The sequence below is a fragment of the Ixodes scapularis genome, unplaced genomic scaffold (genome assembly GCF_016920785.2).
Source record: "Ixodes scapularis isolate PalLabHiFi unplaced genomic scaffold, ASM1692078v2 PGA_scaffold4__175_contigs__length_147842914, whole genome shotgun sequence".
Classification (NCBI taxonomy): Eukaryota; Metazoa; Arthropoda; class Arachnida; order Ixodida; family Ixodidae; genus Ixodes; species Ixodes scapularis.
The window spans coordinates 113,475,601-113,498,110 of NW_024609879.1; the positions used below are offsets into that span (position 1 = coordinate 113,475,601).

General features: G+C 45.0%; 1 protein-coding gene across 1 annotated transcript in view; it reads right to left on the reverse strand.

Moving 5' to 3' along the window:
• LOC120848886 overlaps nucleotides 1–22,510 on the reverse strand; it is a 63,428-nt gene that overhangs the window by 29,675 nt on the left and 11,243 nt on the right. Inside the window, exons 5-8 of the mRNA XM_040220960.1 lie at nucleotides 16,018–16,173; nucleotides 10,254–10,340; nucleotides 7,737–7,793; nucleotides 6,046–6,120 (exon numbers count right to left, since the gene is read on the reverse strand). Coding sequence (XP_040076894.1) covers nucleotides 6,046–6,120; nucleotides 7,737–7,793; nucleotides 10,254–10,340; nucleotides 16,018–16,173 — 375 coding nt within the window. The remainder of the gene's footprint in view (nucleotides 1–6,045; nucleotides 6,121–7,736; nucleotides 7,794–10,253; nucleotides 10,341–16,017; nucleotides 16,174–22,510) is intronic.

A 22,510-nucleotide genomic window follows, 5' to 3' on the forward strand; every position in this document is an offset into this window, starting at 1 on the left:
ACTATCTATATTCACGGAAAAAAAAACGTAAATGTAATGTCCAAATAAAAACCGCAAAAAGTACACCGAATTTTATAAAAATAAAACCCGAAAACGCAGAACCCTGCTTATCACCGAACGCTCTCGGCGATTCTGCTTCAACCGCCAACGACATTTTTAACGCCAGGGAGGGTGAGTCACTCGAAGCGCAAGAATGCGTGTTTATTCCTGCGAGTTTTATGCCTGTCATCGACAACATGACGAACAAGCTCGAAATTCTGACGGCGGAAATAAAATGCCTCGGTGAGGAGAACCGAAGTCTTCGCTCTGAAGTTCTGTCGTGGCAGCGCGAGAACTTTTTGGACCAAACTTCACTGCTACCGCCGTCACAGCCGTCTTTTACTACCGTCGCCGCAAAGGACCAGGACAAAAATACATCTGAGGTTTTTGCGCCTTCTGTGTCTACACGGTTGCCTCTAGACGTGCAAGGTCGACCCTCGTCGACGCTTGATCGCTTGGTTACGAGAATCTGCCACATTGTTCGACAAGCCGACCGGACACCGTGAGTTAACCGAGCGCAATTTCCCGACTCTGCTTTCTGGATTACGGGGTGTCGACGGAGCGAATTCACCGAGCACGACGGATGATGGCATCATTCTGGTCAAGCCACGGCGACGAGCCAAGCCGTCGTCTGGACTGCAAGATTAAACAAGGTGAATGCTGTTTCTCCCCTGTGGAGAAACAGCATTCACCACTGTCCGATGAAGTAAATTTTTTAGAACATTTTAATACCCTCACAAAAATATCTAAGAACACTCCGAGGACGTTCTATAGAGCAGCGTTCTTAAAAAAAAAGGCATCAACGGGCAGACCACGACTACTGTTGCCTTCATGAAGTCATCCTATGGCCGCCCAATAGAATATTGGCCAACGGACGTCCTATAGACGTCCTAATGTAGTGACCCACGTAAGGCCTTCCTATACCCTATCTATAAGACACTCTGTAGGCTTCATACAGACTCCACAGGGTGTCTACATAGGATCCAAAAGGTGTCTATATCGTGCCTGCAAATACCCATACAAGGTCTACAAGGAGTACCTACGGTGTCCGCAGGGAAACCATACAGGGTCTACACAGGGTCCTTATGGGGTCTGCAGAAAAGTCATACAGGGTCTGCACGGAGTCCCTGCGTGGTCCGTAGAGAAGCCACTCAGTCTACAGGGGGTGGAGCTATGGGGTCTGCAGAGACCAACATTACTAGAACAACTCAGTTAAGAAACTTCCATAGAGCTTCCCTGAAAAAGGGGCACCGATTCGTACTCGAGAACCAAAATAATAGCCATCGCAACGCCGCCATTTCTTCCGCGGCCACTACTTGGGGAACAGCACGGTAGCTTGTATTGGTTCGGGAGTATCGCATTTGATAGCGTCCGCTGCGACTCTTCTTTTTTTGGTTTTAATCGGCCATTTTGGCTCCGGAACATATACGGCGGAAGGGATTTCAGGGATGCCAACCCCCGACTCCCAAGCGGACGCGCCGCGAATTACTACCGAAGTTAGGACGCGCCCAGGTCGAGACGCGCTACCTGAAACCAACGGTGAGACATGTTTGTATAAAAACAATATTAATTCAGCCGCAAAGCCTTGTAAACTAAAGACTTTAGCAAATATCAAGACCCAGTCATTTTGTGCTAATCTCCAACCAAATGAGCTTTTTCCGTTTGGTTTTACGAAAAAAATGCTTTCTAAAAGCTCATGCTGGCCTCAGTAAAGACAAAAGATCCAGCCGCCTTCTTGGCACCTCGAGTCTGGGAGTTTCGGTACTCTGTGAACATTAAATATCTCTAGCATTAGCCGTACAAAGCAACTTTCATGTTTCAACTCGTCGCTAAAGGGTGGCGCTGTTATCGTATTTAGAATAGGATAACAGGTTACAGAATAAGATAACAACAGGTAAGAATTATTTCGGTACATACTCAACACTTCCAGCTCCACATTGAATGTGCACTAAAGTTGGACATGTCTCTAGACATCAATGTAATATATTGATGCCCGGCGCTTATTTAAGACTCCTAACTCGGACACCTCCCTACACCTAGCGAACACATCTATCCGGCATCACTTTAATAATCTACCAATCTAGTTCAAACCAGAGAGGCACTAGGGTGTGCATAGACTCACCAGGGCCATAGCTTGGCAATATGAAAGAATGAACAACGTGTTTGTATCGGGAGATCCCTATATCGTCGTTAAGGCCGTTCTATGAAACACGAACGGTCCATAAATGGTCCATGAACGGTCTTCAAGAATCCATAGGGTGGACATAGGGGTAATTGACTGGCACTAGAATGAGCATAGGACGTCCAGACCTATTTTTGTCCAGGGGACGCTTAGTAAATAATTAAATTTTCAGAAATACAAAGTACAGATATATGGAGATTTTAATCATCCAGGAGTGGACTGACCGCTGGGGTTTGGTATTGCCAACAATCATATAACATCAAATAACGCTTCATGGTTACTGCTCTTCATGGACTGCTGTTGTCTTAATCAACTTAACCAAATTAAAAATAGTGCAGAAAATGTTCTAGACCTTGTTTTATCTAACATATCAGTCGATTCTGTGACCCCTGTTATAAATTACTTAATGCGAATAAATGAGATTCAGCCACAATTAGAGTTAAATTCTACATTCCACGAAAAAAGCCACCATGCCATAGCTATTCTAATTACAACTATGCCCGGTAGATTATCTGAGCATGCACAGATACTTCAAAAACTTTGATTGGAGCGGGGTTCTTGGAATTACTGACACAGAAACGGTCACTCAGACGTTTTTGTCGATTGTTAAAGACGTTATTCATTCTTTTATGCCTCAGCGGATTTTCAAGCCTTACATTTATCCCAAATGGTTTCCCCAAAATTAAAAAAAAAAAAAATTGTTTGCGAAAAACAAAGCCACTTTCACAAGCTTTAAACGAACTGGCAATAGATTATTCTATACTCAGTTTAGCATTTATCGTGCTCTAGCTAAAAGGTTGCGCTCTAAAGATAAGCGCTGAAGCCTTGACCAAATAGAGCGTTGCTTGAACCGAAGCCCAAAGGATTTTTGGAGGTCTGCAAAACAGCACACGCGTGATACTGACCAAAGTATTTCAATACGCGACTGCTCACACAACGATAACTATGCTTCCGCCCCTGTAGTGGTTGCAGATGTGTTTGCCGATAACTTCAGTGATTGTTGCTCCTCCGTTCAACAAGCCATTCAGCCTACGAATATTAAAATGAACTGCCATGACTTTTTGTCAGGTATTAGAGTAGATATCGAAGAAATTGCTAAAGTTATAAAGAAACTAAAACCAAAATTATCTCCTGCGGCTGACTGCATTCCTTCTTTTATTATTAAAGGTTGTCGTGAATTGTTTAACCTATTTTGAAGCAGACATTTAACCTCTCTTAGTTTCGGTGTTTTTCCATCGCTTTGGAAGAAGCGGTGATTGTGCCGATTTTCAAAGGTGATGCTTCAGTTACTAAGAACTATATTTTTACTTCCGCGAAAAATTTCTAGCTTGCCATCACGGTTTCGTGACGGCACAGTCAGTTGAAAGTAACTTGTGCACTTTATTAACTTCTGTGCCCCTGTTGTTATGAACAAAGGTCAAATTGATTGCATATATTTTAAAATGTAAAAACCATTTGAGAAAGTAGGCCATGACTTCTTATTACATATACTATTTTTATATTGTTGTTGTGCAGAGTTGTGCGAATTGTTTCAAAGTTACCTCGTATTGCCGCGCGCGCAGCTGGCCAAGTAGGCAGCGCGCGCGTGGCCTAACGGTTACCGAGCTTGCCTCCCGCGCTGTTTTGATGTTCTGGAGAATTTGATGTTCTGGTGAATTCGAGAACCGTCTCGCTGATTCGAGGTTAGAATGTTCTACGCGCCGACCCTTCTACGCCGAACGATCCAGAAACCCACGAGGGTACTTAAGGGATTCCGCAAGGCGAGCGGAGTCAGTTTCGCCCCTGCGTTCGACTCTGCTGCAACGCCGACTGCGACGCCCGCGACGCTCTGTTATTATGATTTGTACCCTTTTTTTTGTGGCACAAGTTCGCCACATTAAACGTTTATTTCTTCCTATTTATTTCTTGTTTTTTTGGTCACCACCCGTGACAATATCGTTCCAACGGTGTTCGAATAGATATTAGTCGCTCAAGAACATTTTTTTTATTGCGGCGCTCTCCAAGGGTCTATTCTTAGCCCCTGTTTGTTTTTTTACCTTCTTAAATTATTTAGCGTCAAATGTTGAAAATGCCGAGTTGTTGTTTGCAGATGCCATTAAGCTTTTTATGAATGTTCATACTCTTGTCGACTGCGAAACTTTACAGAATGGTGACTCGTGCACAGTTCAGTGGTGTAAAGTGAATAGCTTGTCAATGAACCACCTCAAACCAATTGCCTTGTGCCTGTGCAGATGTCGTAAATTATTGCATAACTATTATGTATTAAAGGGCAACTCCGCTTCATTTTTGATATTCAGAAAACGATGCAGCCCTCTTCAGTATCATATAGGAAGACCCCATGTCAAATATTACGGTCTAATTTCGTCTATATATTTAATAAACTGGCCAGCACACTTTCAAGTGAGCCAAGTCGCCGAATCTGCCAACTCTAGCGTACGACGTGAGGCGCAATCATCAGCGCAGTCAATGCGACGGAGTTGGAGCGGCCAACGTTCAGCCCCTACGTTAGAGGCATGTCTTCGTCATTCTCACGTTTTCTTTGTTTTTACTTCTCAGAGTGAAATTGAACGATGACGTCACGAGTTTCTCCTACCGGTGTTGGCTGAACGGCGTCCACGTGATCACCGTAACGCGGATGGGCTGGTTTTCCGCTACCCTGCGCGTTTGTCGCATGTCCGGTTTCGTCTTCTCCCCTTCCCCCTCTCTCCCGGGCGATCACCGTCCACGCCATGCGAAGCGACCTCCCGTGCCGCGTGTCGCCCCCACGAACGTCACAAGAGTACGTGGTTCGAAATGACGTGGCCATGACTCTGACGACACGAGACCAATGTTGCCTGATGCAACCGAAGTTTCGGTTTCGGTATCAGCCGATTTTTAAATTCAGATTAAACAGGTAATATTCCACATTTCGCGAATCCGAAGACTTAGAGCTGTTTAGTAGTGCTTTGTGAAATGGAATCATATGTAAGCCTAAATTTTTCGGAATTGAGCGGAGTTGCCCTTTAAGAGGATTTTCAATCAAACACATCTTTGTTTCAAGAGACCTTGGCGTGAGCATAGATAACGAACTGAAGTTTTCTTCGCATGTGTCCAATATTGTGGGCAGTGCGACAAAGATGTTGGGATTGATATCTTGCATCACGCTGCAATTTAAAACTCCTGCCTGTATTATTCGTTCATTTCGCTCTCCAGTTATTTAAGTCTCGGATTCGTTTCTGTAGCTTGCAATTCGTTGACAGAAACGAAGTCAACAAAAATTGAAAGTGTGCGAAAACGCATAATACGCATCGTTTACGACCGCTATCTTCAGCGCCGCTTAAATTTTGATTAGAACTTTTTCCTAGGTGTGTTCTTGCTGAGACCACTTTCTGGCAGAATAACAGAATGCGAATCGATTTTTTTGCACAATATAGTAAGTAAAAATTATAGATAATGATTCGCTTTAATCGAATGTAATCCAACACATCTCCCCTTCCGTTTGACTAGAAATCACTCTATTGTTTTATTTTAATACTATCTGCAGGCCTTCTGCCTTGTCACTCATACCATCACTGTTCGATCTTTTTGACCATCCAGGCACATTAAAATATTCAGTGACTTTTCTGTTTACCGCAAGCAATTGCAAGGGATCGCTACCTATCTCTTGTTTGTGTTTTGTTTGTTTTGTGTTAATTGGGCGTTTACACCTTCTTTGTGCACTAACGTGAAGACGTTGGGGTGGTTTTTAGGCACACGAATATAAAGAGTATTATTATTATTAAAACGTAGGTTACAAAAGGAAGAAATATTTAAATATTATTCTAGTTAAATGTATTTGGTTCTACCTGACGGTTCTCCAGCTCTTGTATTCTTTTTTCCAGCTTCGCTCTTTCATTCCTCGCTTCCTCTAGTTGAGACATCTGCAAAAAATAAAAAAATGAACACTCGTAATTTTGTTTACTGAAGGATGTATGTCCTGGTTTATCCACACACAAAAAAATACGTATAATAAAGATAAGCTGATTTTATTTCCATGCCATTGCGACTCCAGAATAATACCATCAGGAAATACTATGCGCAATTCCTTATTCCTAATATATTTACAACGCGATTTAACATCTCAATTTTAATATTTTCAATTTTAAGGCACAGAACACCGAAGATTGCGTGCTTCGGAAACTTGGCTTCGACTTGCATAAGTGAACAGAATAAGGTGGGATATGATCATTAGAAACAGCATGCGAGATAACAAAAGGGGAGGAGGGCTTCAGACAATTCTACAGACTACGAGAATACAGGGTTGGGTAGAGTTGGGACCGACGTGGCTCGGCAATGCGAGCTCGCGAGGCTGCGTGTGTAGACAACAATCACTGCGCGGCAGTCGTCACGATAGTAGAAATCCACTGCGGCCCGCCAAGTTCGACGTATATTGTTTCAGGCGCTCGCAAACGTACGCACCTTGCGTATTGCGGTGCACGCACAAAACCCTACCACCCTACCCAAACTCCTAATGCGAGCCTCTCAGGTCCCGACACTACCTCGTATTCGCACTTGTGCAGTACGATGTACAATTAATCAAACACCTTATAATTGAACATATTTTTTATTAATTTTATCATTATTTGAATACATTCATTACCAAGAAATCACCAGAGTAATTTCTTTGCCTTTGAAGTGTCAAAATTACTTGTAACGGTTACTATTTTTCCCTCCCCCTTCTAAAAGCGCCTTTTTTCCTACAAGTTTCTATACCAATAAATCATTAATCCGAGTCTCAGATAGAAGGGTGGTTTTAGAAAAAGTGCTGGCTTAAGAAGATAAGTAGTTTATAATTTGTGAATCCTGATCCAATAATGAAGTGTTAAAAACCCGTTTTCAAACCGGCAGAAAAAATTCTTTCGCTTTGAGAATCAAGGAATCCAAACAGTAACGGTTTCTTTTTCAAGTAACGGCCAATTACATCATCCTTGAGTAATCAAGAAATTTAATCGAATAACCTTGTAGCAGAAGAATTTGCCATTCATTCATTCATATGTATATATATATCTATATATATATTTTTTTTTTAACGTGTACAAGGTCCCTGGGAACTATTCAAGTATACTAACAATTCAGCAGACCCACGGTACCCGTTCGAGGTTCACACAGGGTGAAGAGCCTCATAACCCGATTCATTCCTGATATGACCGTATGTTGATGCCAATAGCCTCGCATCAGGTATCGAATTTGTAAATCATTAGAGCCTATTAAATGCAAAAATAATACTTCTCGCAAGGGCTACTATACCAAACCAGCACATGAAGGCTTCATGCCCACATGCTTGAAGAAATTTCTTGTGCGTTGCAGTTATGTATTTGGTTATCAGGCAAAGCTAATCCAGATCATATGCAGAACGCTTCAATGTGCAATATTATTACACTCAAAATCATTATTAACAGTGGTTCCATTGCATTGCTTTAGTAAATCAAAGTTGCACATGCGTTTCTAATAAGAATATTTACCTTTATTATTATTTACTGAAAATGAATATACTTACGTTGCACTGCTCCATTTCTTTTATTTTCTGTTGAAGCTCCGAAATTGTGTCCACTTTCTGTAATTGGAAACACAATAAAACAAACACTTCCCAAGCACTACAGGCCATTGAGCCAATATTGAGAATATCTTGGAAAAAGGGGGCCATCATTGGCCCATTGTGTCCTCTCTGTAACCAATATTGGAAATGACTTGAAAAATAGGAACATGTGTCACCAATTGTCTTCTCTATCAGCAATATTCGGAATTTATTGGAATCCCATTGGATAAATTGGAAACCACTTCCAATGTGGTGCCAATGAGCTTCCAATGTTGGATGGTCATTGGCCGCCCACCGGATTAATTGCATACCACTTCTAATAAACTTCCAATGGGACTCCAATGTTGCTTTAATTGTACAGTCATTGGCAGCGTATTGCATAAATTGTATACAAGAAGTGCCAATGGGCTTCCAACGTTTCTCAATATCGTGAATTCATTGGCACATCATTATATAAATTGGACACTATCTCCAATAAAGTGTTAATGGGCATCCAAATTTGTCGGATATTGGGCAGTCATTGGCACCACGTTTGATAAATTGGATACCACTTTCAATGAAGTGCCAATAGGCTTCCAATCTGTTCCAATATTGTGCTGTCATTGGCACTCCATTGGATAAATTATACCATTTGCAATGAAGTTCCAATTGCCCACTGAAAATATCCTAAAGCATTTAAATTTTTAACAAGAGAACGGCTCCTTCCAACACTTTGGTGTCTGGGTTGGCCGCAAGCGGGAAGTGAGCCTTTAACAATGCGTAACTTATTTCTGTGAAAAAAAAAAAAAAAAAAATTTTAGGCATTTTGAATATTTGCACTTATTCCAAACAGACCATATTCTACGCTTCCTGTATCGTACATTCCGCAAACACAGACGTAAAGAAGTCTGACAGCTCTTCAACGTATGGTTGATATCCATAAAATGAAGGATATGAAACTTTTTCGGGGACACCCTTTATTACATTGCAATTATCGGCATAAACCTGAGAAGCTAGAACTCGCGTTTTCAAATAGAATAGCATTTAAAAACGCGAGGTCCGCTCTCGCTTTTTCCTGAGTAGATGCAAGTTACTCGAGTGCCAGCCCCACACCTTGCTCAGTAGATACCTATAGGCATCTACTGAGTAAGATGCGCGGCTGGCATTCGAGTAACCTGTTCTGACTCCGGCGGAGTCAGAACACGTAATCAAGCAGACGCCTACGACGCACTCTTCCACCACGCGCTAAACGAGCAAATTATCAAAGCTTCTAGCGTTCCCACCAAGAACGCGCTTATATTTCCTCTCTTCTTTTTTTTCTTTATTTTTCACTTCGGTGCGCCTACTGGATAGGGCTGTTCCCGAGGAATTCACAGCATGGCGTGAGTTTCATCTCCGTTCTGTTATGTCTCGCTCCCGGAGTTTGATACTGGAGTTGCCGCAAAGGTCGTGTTACTACAGTCCGCGACATTAGCAGAGCGAGCGGTGAAGAGGAGGTCGCCTCCTCTTCGGCAATCGCTCTGCTAAAGTGGAAAGGGGTGGTAGGATCTTCCACTTCGTTCTTGGCCTGTCGCCGACTATAGATGCAGGTATTGAAAGTATTCCTTAAAGGTGAAACATTGCCAATTTGAACGAAAAATATATGACGTTACTCTCGACAACATACGTTGACTAAATAAAATAAGAAAATAATATTATCAAGAATCTGATATGAAAAACATTATGTACGCATATACTGCACCCTTGTCTACTGTGTAATTAATTTATGTAGCCTCAAACTACAAAAGTGGTATGTTAACAAATCCCATTTGATGCAAGTGGGAAATTCTCCACAATTATGACGTTGGACTATGAAGGAAGGCATCCCTAAACTCTGACCTTAGCCCTCCAGTTGTACTATTTCAGACGTCAAGGGAAGAACCTATAGACCTCATCACTTTAGATAGAGCTGCTTTAGCTCTAATAGGTCATTAATTTTTTCAGTTATTCTAGGCAGTATAAGTTCCTGTAGTGCTCTTCACGGAATTATGAAACGCCAATGCTATCGCTGAGGCATTTTCGGAAAAGCTTGCCCAGTAAACCAACAGGCCCTTTTCGGCACTCAGATTTGCACGTTGTCACGGACGTCAAAGGTGAAGTCTTAAGCCAGGGGCAGACAGGCCTCAGTGATTCCTGCGCTAGCCTTTAGCCACGCGTAATTAAGTCTGGCAGCAGGTTAAAGGCTAGCGAGGGAGTCCCTCGGGTGTGCTTACCCAAGCCTCGGGAACCCCATCCCTCCACGTCCCCCCCCCCCCCCCCCCCCCCCCGCTCTAAGCCAGGTGATGTGGCGTCCGTTAATCAAGCGCCAAAATCAGCATGGCATGCTCCACAATATTTTCTTCCATACGCATCCGCGAGCAAATTGTGATTTCCTATATGACTATCTAGTCATGAGCAACATCCGCCTGAAGTGTTCCTTCGGCAATTAATCTATCACACTGATGTTAGAGCGTCACTCACCTTGTGGTCACTTAACTCCTCCTGTTTGATCCATTCATCACAGTCACGGCATTGAACTCCTTTTTCAGGACAAGCCTTCTCATGTTCCTGTAAAAGAAGAGAATACCCAATTTTTGTCTCCGAGAACAGCGCAAATGTGGGTTACGTCGGCCACCTGTTTAGATATAAAGCGCCTCGTTTGGAACAATTACTTAAAACGCTATTAACAGAAAGAGAAACATCTTCCACAACACTGGCCTGGTTAACCGCAGGTACACTCTAAAAACTATCACGCCGAACCTCACGCTAACCGCGAGTTTCAAGCGTGGAACCTCCGTCGATACCACGGGAATGACGTTTTAAGCACCACGTGATCGAGAATAAGCGTTTGTTTTCTGTGTCCAAGCGTTAGAGCAGTCCGAGGAATCCCGCTCGGCCTTTTGTTTAGGACGTGATCAACAGCGTTAGCGTGACGACCGCAAAACACACGCTTAGATTTTCGGAAAAACGCGTGCGCCTCCACTCATCGTCACGCTAATATATATCCGAATGGATTGACCCTCCCGAAGAAGCACTTGCGCGTGCTTTTTTGTCGAGTTTTAGTTGACGTGAGCTTCTCTTTTCCGGAAGCACAGAGAGCGCATGCGTCCTCTTTTTTGGCGGGAAAAGCGAGAAAGCCGTTGCGCTGTTTCCGTTGCGGGCTGTCTCTCTGAGTCAGTTCCCGACACGCTTTGTTTGTGGCTGGGGCTGGACCAGCTTGACTGACTGCGACTGGCGAGACTTAAACGGCGCGTGAGTTCGGGCACAGTGTGCCATGTTTACCGCACCTGACGTGCGTGGAGTGCAGCGGGGTCGCTGCAAACACAGCGAGTGCGAGTGCCCCGAATTCCTGCGGGAGACGGATCTGAATGGCCAGCCAAAGAAAGGGCTTCCCATTTGGCTGGTGCCTTTACTGCGGCCATTCGCCAGCTATTCAAGGAAGACTTCAATATTTGTATAAGAACCCTGCTTTCCTTTGTCCCCCATTACTCTCTTAATCCGCTGTTTTTTTCTTGTTTTGTTGCAAAAGCGAAAGTATCAAGTAGCACAATCTTTACCATATCGCTTTTGTCGAAGCGATGTGCTCTTCAGCATAACTGTCACATCTAGGAAACAATTTTTGCTGCTTGTGATTGAGCGCGGCATTGAGACAAATGTTGTTTATTCGGAAAGGTAAAGCGGTAAACCGTAGATGCTGGGGTGTAGTCGAGGTAGCCGGGCGAGTTTGTTCTCGGCTGTAGACACTGCAGTACATAGGTGAGCTTGTTATTCCAAGTGTTGCATTGCTGTCGCAAAAACTTCGAAAGCATATTTTGCCTGAAGTCCCGCCTCTGCGTCGGTCTCCCGTGTTAAAAGTTTACGGTTTGGAATCGACGAACACCCAGAATATGGGTGAAGGAGAGAATGGGTACGTGACAATATGGCAAGGGAAAAAGGGTGGCAACAGGAAAGAAGGGAAAGGGTACACAACGTTGCATTGTAGGAGTAAAAGGGTCGCAGCGGTGAAGGAGACGCAAAGAATCACAGTAGCATCAGAGGCAGCCGCGTGCATCTTTGCATGTTCCGGTGCTTGCAGGCATGTTTCATTTTGGTTTTGGTCGGCCTCAACCCAACCGTTTCTTTGAGATAAAGCTGTGCAGAAATATCGAGTTAGCTTGAGCGGCGTCGCCGTCGGCGTAACCGTAACGCGTCGGCGTAACGCTTTTTCGTGACACTCGCAAAATAACGCACTGATTTCAGCGGCGAGTAGAGCACTTTCGCAATAAAGTAAATACTTCAAGCACGCTCAAAGCGCACTTAATGTTACACAGCTTCACGAACTAAGAACAGCCTGTTATGAGCGCTTCAGTTAGTGCAACGTGGAGAATGTTAAAGTTCAAGTGTTTATACTCATTTCTGTAATACTAAGTTTATTTAGGCCATAATATTTTAATCTTATTGTTAACAGGTTGCACTGACGGATATTCTTGGACCCTGCATTGTGTGGGGCGAAACGAGACGGCTAATCTGCGGCAACGAACCACGAAACGAAATCGACCTGCAACCAGACACGTCTCTCGAGAAAGCGCTGGTACTATGCCTCTGTGTTTACTACTTAACGTAACATACCCAGCAGCATTTGGGCAGCTGCTTGGTTTTGTACAGAGAGTAGTGAAACCAGCAAGCAGTTCTGAGGTAGCGTGGGCCTAGAAAGGGTTGCGTGATCTTCTCTCAAAATTGCACTTTCTCGCACAAGGTTTTTTTTTTTTTTTTTCATACTCGTTTTTGGAAGAATGCTTGGAGGGGAGTTATGTACATCAAAATATAATAGCTCTAGTAAATTGAACGAAAGTGCCCTTAATAATAAAAAATCTAAGGTATCTAGAAAAAATGGCAATGCCACGTGGTCGAATGCGCCAAAACTAAATCTGGTCATTACGCCAATTCAATTTTCGTTAGCAAGTGTTGACTTTCCTAACGAAGTTAAAACTTTGCTCATTTGAACTCATTTGATGTTTATGCCAGTTTGACCTTTGTTAGCAAAGTGTTGACGATGTTTAAACTGGTTGTGTTTCGTTACGAACCAATCTTAGAAGGAAAGACCTCCTTCATATTCTGTGGTTAATTTCTTTTACAAAATCACAGACTTGCCACCAAGCACAATTTTTCTAATATACCAATTATTGTAGAAAATGAACCGTAATGAAGTATGACACGACACAATTATCACCGCGTAGCTGCAAACCATATGGTAACGAATTGTATATTGACTCTGTTACTAACATTTACTAAAAAATATATTTTGATTCAAAACCGCTAAAAAGTCAAAATATTGACATTCGTTCATAGTTGGTTCATGATATTCTAGTAGTTGCAGTTCTTAGCAGTTGGTGGGCTTTATACTTTTTAGCGGCTTATTTGTACAAACAAAAATAGATTTTCTAATAAGGAGTTTATCCCCGAAGCTGAAATTTGTTTTCCTCTATCTATTTAGTTCCTTTTTGACTGTTCCTTCTTGTAACTGGAGCCTAACGAGATCTCTCTCTGTCTCTTTGGGTTTTTAGACGTCAAAGATAAATTTCCTAAAATCTTTATACAAGTTGCACAGCTCTGAACAGCTTGCAACTACCTAGCGCAATGTACCAGGCGTAACATGATTCACAACTGCCGTTCGTATATGTGCGTAATTATATAAAGCAGCACGTCGATCTTTCTTGCACTACTCAATTCGCCTAAAGGAGTACTTAGAGAGATTTAGTAGATCGTTTTTGAGCCCCTATAACGATATCCAATAACAATATGGTGCATGGGGGCCCGTGTGTTCATACGCTTATTACGGCGCGCGTTTTCTCTACTCTTAAATAATGACGCCTTCTAGGCGCGTGTAATGTGCGTCGTGGTTGAAACCTCTGGCCATTGACATTGGGCTTTCTCGCATTTAGTATATCGTCCCAATAATCTTAGTTATTGGGACGATATACTAAATGCGGGAAGCCCAATGCCCACGGCCAGAGGTCTCCACCGCGACGCGCATTTCACGCACGCCTAGGAGGCGCCATTATCTAAGCGTGGAGAAAACGCACGCCGTAATAAGCGTGCAAACACAAGGGCCCCCTCACGCCTGCCAAGCGTTAAACCATAGCACAGTTCACGCTTAGGAAGCGTGAATTTGACGCGTTGGAAAACAGCACGCTTCGAGCAAGCGCGTAAAAAATCGCTTTGCGTCACGCCTGCAAGCGTTAAACCTGTGCGCAGTTCACGCTTAGGAAGCGTGAATTCGAAGCGTTGAAAAACACCACGCTTAGAACAAGCGTGCAAAAAAAATCGCTTTGCGTCACGCTTGCTCTGCGTGACCATTTTTAGAGTGTACCTTAGCTTTCTCTTAATCTTTACTTCAATTTGTAACGGAATCACAGTTATAATTAATGAACGCTGTGTAATTTCGCACCGATTACAGTCAAAGCCAAGCATTGCGAACTCCAAAAGTGCAAGTAAAATGTTGCAGAGATCATTCTCATTAGAAAGTGTACTTTGCTTTAGCAGCCCAAACGCAACCTCGTAAAATCCTTTAAAAATGACTTTTCGAGGTAAACAAAATGCGTACTTTTGTGGCTCGCTCTGCAAAGCGCAATCATGTGTTCCTCATTTGTTCTGGAGAGTAGCGGGCTTTATCATATGTTTACAGGAATAGCTGTTTTTGGCTACCCCCCCCCCCCCCCCCCCCCCCCCCACCCTCACAAGCTCGAATTGATTTAGAGCGTGCGTCGTCGATTCTGACTTACGTGGCACCGTGAGGTCACACAAAGTCGCGAGACGTCACGTTCTCACATGATGTCACATAGTTACGGGATGTCAAGGCGTCATGTGGCATCGAAGTATTACGTGCCTTTGCGCTGTGTAACATGACTTCATAATCTAACATGACTACGCTAGGACTCACGTGACATCATTTATCCGTCTTGCTTCGTAGCTATAGGCGAGTTTCATTCCCGGACTAGACATTGGCCATTACTCCTCCGCGTCAGGCGAAAGAGACACAAGTGCCAGGTGCATAAGGGTACATTAGGGTCTGATTAGGTGTCCCAGCTATCGCTGTGAGTGTACTGCGGATTCACTCAGGAGTGCTCTCATTTTTTTTTTCCACACTGAGTTATCTACAGTTCAGATAAACTGCGAGACCACACATTAACTTTAAGCAAAAAGAAGAATTTCCATGATTTACAGAATTATTATGCTGTTTATTATAAGGAGATGTGTCAACACTATTTTTCACAGACCTTAAAAAAGTAGAAACGATACTTCTTTGATTACTTTATCTTCAGAAGGAATCCACGAAACTTTGCAGATCCATTATTTTGATGTGCGTGGACAATGGACTGCCAGAAGGAGACGTAGTTGAATTACGGCGCTTGGAAAGCGTCTCCGCACTGGTGTGTTCACCATACTATTCCTCCCGCACGTTAAAAGTTGTCCCGAAGTGGCAACAAATGACGTTACAGAAGCCGGGGTGTCATGCTGTTAGATGCCGTATAATTTTGGCGAAATAAACCCAAACCAGTCTAAAAAAATATAAAAAAATAAAGCACGAGATCGCGAGTGTTGCGCACGTCGCTTGTCCCGATTCAGGGCTGCCGAATACTCCGCGGACTGGCAAGTTTTGGAGAGCAACCTGCAGCAAACAGGCGTCTGTACCACATTCACCACCACTGCTGCCGTGACACCGCCACAATTGCCAGCGGCAACAGAATGACACTTCTATTATGTCATCCAGCGAAAATCGAAGGACCACTTTTTTTACGATGTAGGACGCGGTATAAAGTTCAACACGCCAGTCGGAGTCGCGTTCAAAGCACAAATAAACTCCTTAAAAAAAAAAAAAAAATGTCCGCTCCATTGCTTGTCTTCCATTTTCCTTTCTCACACACACCAAGCATGTTATTGGACACGAGGGCTGCAGCGTCAGCTTTCGACGGGAGCTCGGCTTAGCTCGGACTCAAAACGAGCGCTGCGTCAGCGTTCGGCGAGGACTCGGATCCAATCGCAAGCTTCGTGTATTCAATGGATGGATGGATGAATGTTAATGGCTATACCCTTAGTAACGGGAGGTAGCTTGCGCCACCTAGCCTCCTCCCTAAGTAATGGCGACCGCCAATCTTGCTTGACGAATTTTTGAAAAGGGTCGTTTGTTGAAGTATTGAAACAAAATTCAAACATTTTTCTGAAAGAAAAATAATGAGGCTCAAGTGGGCTCGAGGGATGGGCTTACCCCAAGGTCACGCGCATCCCATTCCTCCTTGCAGTGTTTACAAACAGGTGCTTCATCGCCCTCCAACTCCACCGTGACATCCGCGTTCTTGCTGAAATGGTCTTCTTTCCATGTTGAGGAACTCGTTCGATGTTTCTCCTGGGTGGAAGCAGGTTTCTACAAAATAAATAATAACAGGATATGTTAACACAAATTAAAAACAAAATAAAAATAGGCACGGAGTTTTTTTATACGTGCAAAAATTTCTTTGTCTTGTAAGTGTTTTTTTTTTGTCTTATTGACACGTTTCAGTTACCGAAGTTCAGACTCGATCACCTAGTCATTTAAGGTTTATTTATTTTCTTATTGTGTCGGCTGCCACAACGTTGCTGGGGCAAGAGAAAACACTACTTTTGTTTATTTCGAAAGAACGAAAATAAAAAAGTGGATCCGCATCATTCCACAGTATGGAGCGGTTTATACATTTAAACTACGCCAATGTTTTGAGCCACCTAATCTAAAGGCGTAATCCGAATGCGGACGACTTTCTGATTCCAAAATGCTATTTCGTTCCCCCAGATATACTCTAGTTAATTAAAAAATGAATATTTTGTTCCCTACCGAAACCCAAAACTTCATTCACCCTAGTTTTTCCTCAGTTTCCCCGCCATCCAAACGTGACGTCACTGGCGGGAAGCGAGGCGCGCGGCCGGCAATGCGGTGCACTGCGGCCGGCCTTTCTCGCTTCCAACAACGAGAAAACAGGGTCATTCGTTCCACCTCAAATTGATAATTGATTGGTAGTTCGAATTGGAAGACATTTTATTACTATTAATATTTTATGAATATTAACAATATTATTATTATTATTACTTTTATTTTTATTGTTATTATACCCTTCACTTGCCAAATGCATGAGTTTGGCCTACGAGCTCAACTATGGAAAAGAAAAAAAAAAAAAGCAACTGGAAATTTGAGAAACCCGGTGCGCTCAAACCGCGGCTCGTTAGTTTCGTGAAATCGATAGCGTAAATCTGTTCTTCTACAAGAAGCTGGCAGGTACGCTGGTGAAGAAAGGTCGAAGAGTCACGCAGTGCACGTTTTGACGAATCGCCCAAGCACCACGGAGTGTGCTCGGCATGTGGGTACAGGTGCCCCACACGCTCGTATTACCCGATGAAAAAGTGGCATTTGTTTTAGATTTCATTTAGAAAAGTTACTGTTGCCGACGCCAGGACGTGTAACTCATCTCGTAGCATCAACATGCTCCTTGGTGCTTCGGTAATTTGGCAAAGCATCTATAAATACCATTCGAGAATAGCGCTTCTGGTCTGCGCCATTTTCAGCGTTCGTGCCTGTGGCGAGTACTTTCCTCGTTTTCCAAACCTGCGAACATGCGTGTGCTGGGTAGTGAACCAACGCATGTAGAAAGCGATTCTCGTAAACATTAAAATGTATGGAATGAAATGAACCGCATTCGTGTAGTCTAGACGGCAGGTTCATTGGTTCACCAAGATCGTGCTAAAATGACAATTTAATTATCTTTGCAACCGCCACACGAGACATCAAGGTGCAGTAAAATACGCATAAAATATACAATTCATTCTTAAATACACATTACTTTTTTTAAGATGCAATAGTGAGGAAAGTACAGAATTTCATCTAAAATGTTTAATTCAAGAAAATTAGGAAAGCATTCTCCGAAGAAATATAGGTACCCATACCTTTTGGTTTGTTTACTGTCAGAATAGAATGCAAAACGTTCAAACAACCATTCACGAATGCGCACATGGAGATAGGGGTGATTCTATATCGGATTTAAAAAAAAAAATTATTATTACATTTTGCTTTTGCAAAGCATCTATCTGCGGTAAATTTATATTCCTCCCATCAACGACATTATTACTATTTTCATGGTTCAAAAACATTCAATTGAATAACATTATCTACAATATGAAAACAAAAAAAAATATAATTGCACGCCAACCATTCATGAAACAAATCAGGCAACGACCCTGTCTTATATTAACGGAGCTCAACACTTGGTTTCTGAACCTTTGTAATGGCAGACACGAATTGTGTCGAACGTCATGTCTAAACTCAGACTTGAACTTTAGACGTTTCAGTTCTGGTTTTCAACAGATCAGCCGCTTGATTTGAACTCCGAGAGTAGCGCGGGCTAGAATCGATATATCAAGCAAACATAGTATTTAAATATAAAAAAATAACCGGAGCATTTTTTAACAAATGTGACTGCTGCAAATCCCAATTAGCCCTATAATGTGCACCATTTTTTTCAATAGTATAGCGTTCTTCTTTCGACAGAGTTCGTAGCGGTCACAGCCGGTTTGAATCTCGGATTGCCATTCTTGAAGCTGTTCCAACTGCTGAAGGATACTCAGCTACTAGCACGCGGCTGTAAGGCATTTCCAACAGAGGCGAGAACGTTTCATGTGACACCAGTTCTTTCGGCACACAGCTCCCGCAAAGGCACATTGACATGGCCGAGGGTCCACTCCAGCCGGTGACTGTATTTGTTTTTCTCCCACAAAAACAAGGGTAAAATTAAGTTTTTTCTAGCACTGTTCATACAAACTACCGCCGAGCGCGGTCTGCTAGTTTTGCAAAAGATCTTTCAACCTTCAAGCTGCGTAAAAATATTCTTGATCGCTGGCGACCAGGAAAGCCGATTAGCGGCTGCCCGGATCGCTCGCCCGCCTTCCCACCGGTGACGTACACGGCTAGGCAAAAGTAGGGACTTTTCATTGGTGTTAGTAGAGAGTCAAATCCTGTAACCATCGTGGCCAGCATAATTTAAAATGTAACAAATTCATGAACTGCTTTTATTTTGATAAAATACTTTGGTTATTAATTGAGAAACGCTTTCAGTGTCATTCCCCGACACACTTCGCCGTCACGGCGACCCTGCTGCTGCCCCAATCTGCGGATTCCCGTCCCGATGCCTGGAGCCCGCCTGCAAGCCACATGCAATGCGGGTGGGCGCTCGTGCCAACGCTAACGACGGGGCGCGTCGTCAGGGTACGCTCCGGCGTCGTCATTCCTGGACTTCGGCCAAGACATCGTCCTGTCCCTGCGCCATGGTGAGCCACAGACTTCAGCGCCGGGAGCGTCCCCGAAGATTTTTTCATTTGTCAACCCTAGCATGTGGGGGTCGGTACCGGACGCGGTAGTTTTTTTTCGGTTTCGTTTTTTTTTTTTTTAATTTTGTTTTTGAGAGCCGGTAGGCCGTTTTATTTTTTTGGCCTACCTTAGCCTTGAGAAGGGGGGAGTGTGGGAACCATGGGGTTCCCTCTATCCCTATCCAGGCCTAGCTTCGCGCAGGCCGTGGGAGCCGTCGTCACCAATGGCGTCGGCCTCCCGGATACAAGGAACCACGAGGCCGAATCCCCCGAAGGGGCCGGCTCTCCCTTGCCCATTTGGGTGAACGCGCCATCGTAGCACCCTTGAGAGCTATGATGGACGCGACTGCTAGTGGCCTCCCCGGGCGCGTCCATTCTCCGAGGCTACATAAGCTGGCCCCGAAGGTGGGCCAGGGGCAAGGGAGGAAGTGGCCGAGTGGGCTAACGCGTCTCAGCTCGGAGCGTGGAGCGAAAGCTTGCGCTGGGAACCTCCTGGGTTCGATCCCCGCCGCCCCGCCCGTTTCGATCTGGATGAGTTTCGTACCGGCACGCGTTCGTGTGATCACTACTGCGTGATGCACGTTAAAAATCCCAGGTTAGCGGTTGTACCGCACTAGCTAAATTTCTCATCTACAGCTAAGAGACCGATTACCCGTTGAGGCGCATCTCCATCAAGGCTGTATAAACATAAAGAGCAAGCCAATTTTTTTTTTTGGGGGGCCAGGGGCTCTCGTCGGCGGAGGCCCTGGCTCTACGGAGCTCGGTTTTTCTTTGTGGGCCTCCGACTTCCCGTGAATCTGTCCAATGCGGCAGCGCGGGAAACCGACCGGGTGATACTGGCAATTGAGCCAGCGCCCAGACTTTTCATTGTCTAAGAGCGAAGCGTGCTGACATTGCAGTCAATAAACACGTCTTTATCCGGACCCATGGAACCTTCTTCTGTGTTGCTAAGTGGTGACAGCCCCAGAGGGCAAATACCACATCTGGCGCCCCAACGTGCGGCTTTCCGTGGACTGCAAAGGCAGCAGCATCCATCTCCTTTCGCTAAGATAGCGAACCAGGTCAATTTCCGGCCAAGGATCAAATAGGTGGACAAAGGGAGAGGCGAACGCCCGACACCCGACGCCACTTGTTAAGTAACGAAGGATGTTGTTAGAAATAAGTAAGATTTGTTTTACAAAAGTCTATCTTTCGACAGTTGCGTCGGCATCGTTTTAGTTTTTTTTTCTTAATCGACTTCCCGGGGGACTACCATCGGGCGAACACCATCATCGGTCGTCACCATCTTGACCGGGCCCCTTCCCCCTCGGAAAGTTGACTGGCGCAGTCGGCAGGATCCTGCTGACTTCCTGCGACGGGCGGTGAGCGAAAATGACGGCATCAACGGAGGTCGGCGGAGCGTACCTGGGCTCTATGCGACAAGTGTTTCGTCTGCTGGATTGCGGGCAACGGTCGCGTCTGCTGGACGCAGACAAGGGTCCCGTCTGCTGGACTGCTGACAAGGGTCGCTCCTGCCGGAGTGAGGACCGCGGCAACATCTACGTGAGAAGCCCGGGGGGGTACAGTTACCCAAAGAAGTCGTCTGCTGGACTGCGGACAAGGCTCGCTCCTGCCGGAGTGAGGACCGCGGCAATATCTACGTGAGAAGCCCGGGGGGGTACAGTTACCCAAAGAAGTCGTCTGCTGGACTGCGGACAAGGCTCGCTCCTGCCGGAGTGAGGACCGTGGCAATATCTACGCGAGAAGCCTGGGGGGGTACAGTTACCCAAAAGGAGTGGTGGCAGCTGACAGGTGGTCCTGGGCGTCATCTACGTCGGAGAACAGGACGACCTGTGGCTTCACCTGCGGACCGGCGAAGCATCTTCAGCGAGCGGCGACAGAATATCGGGGCAAGCCTTAAGAGAAGAGACGAGATCGTCGCTGCAGTACTGAACTTCGTGGTGGTGCCGGAAAATTTTGCGTTTTTTTTTGTTTGTCTGTGAGGTTGTTTTTTTTTTTGTTCTTTTCGGTGAACGAAGAATGAGCTGAGACTTCCAGACGACGGGCATGATCGCCAGGCCGAGTGGGGACACTGCGGCAAGTGGGTGGCGGTGACTGGAGGAGCAGCTAATTGGATTTTGCCAGGCAACAGTGGGTGAGTCCCATTCCCGTTTTCTCCGAGGCTCACCATGACCAGAGAGACTAGATCGAAGACCCCAGAGTCTTCCCTCAGTGGCGCCAACTCGGAACCAGACGCTGGCACCAGTGAGGGAGGGCAGCCAACATATTCGAATGGCCTTAGTGCTGAGATAACACTCATGAGACTAAAGATAGAACTCGAGAAAATAAAACTAGAGCAGCTCAAAATAACGGGGCAGCCGCATGAAGAGAACACTCGGGGTACGGGGGGAGTCGAACGGTATGCAAAGGAGCTACGTGCGGTGCTGGCGCCAATGCCCGAGACGGACACATTGGTACCTGCATGGTTTAAAGGCGCTGAAACAATGTTGGTGAGTTGTGAGGTTCCACAGGACCTACACGGGGCACTCATTCTGCCCTTTCTAAACGAGAAAGCGAGCGCCGTTGTGGCAAACAGAGCAGAGGGACGGGTATTGCAGTACAAGGAGCTACGAGACATTATCCTCGACGAGCTCATGATGACTCCGGATGAGTATAAGCGGAGGTTTCATGTCGCACGCAAGCAAGAAGAGGAGTCGTGGGCACAGTTCTCTACCGATCTGACTACCATGTTCGGCTACTACATGGAGAGCCGCGAAGTAGAGACACTAGATGATCTAAGGCAGCTGATCATTTCAGATGGCTAAAACATGTCATGCCGGATGATGTCCGGGCCTACGTACTTCAGAATGAAACCAAAGAATGGCTAAGGCCAAAGGAAGTAGCGGAACTTGCCGAGAAATTCGAAGAGAGCCAGCGCGATCGAAACTGGGAGCCCCAGAGGGCGGCCGAGGGGACACAGGTGAACATGCGGGGTGGGCCTGCGGAAGTTGGGGGCGACCAGCGAAGGGTTGAGAAACCTCGACCGCAAGGGTGCTTTTCGTGTGGGAGGCTGGGGCACCTTAAGCAGAACTGCCCTGGATTAGTACATACAGCCGTGGACTCCGGGAACAAACCGGCCTCCGCGTGTCTGTGTGCGGGGGTAAGACCTTCGCCTCGGTCACGCGAGACATTTGAGACGACGGGGACGCGCAGGCATGGAGAAACAGTTTCGGGTATAGGCTAGGTATAGCAAACCTTTTCTTTTTTTTTCTGTTCGCGTTTGCATTTCCTTGTTTGTAGCCAATGTTAATTTTTTTTTTCTGCGGTTTCCTTTAGGTAAATGCTGGTCATGGTGGAGTCTGGAACGTACGGGTTTGGGTCTCACCGGACTGTGT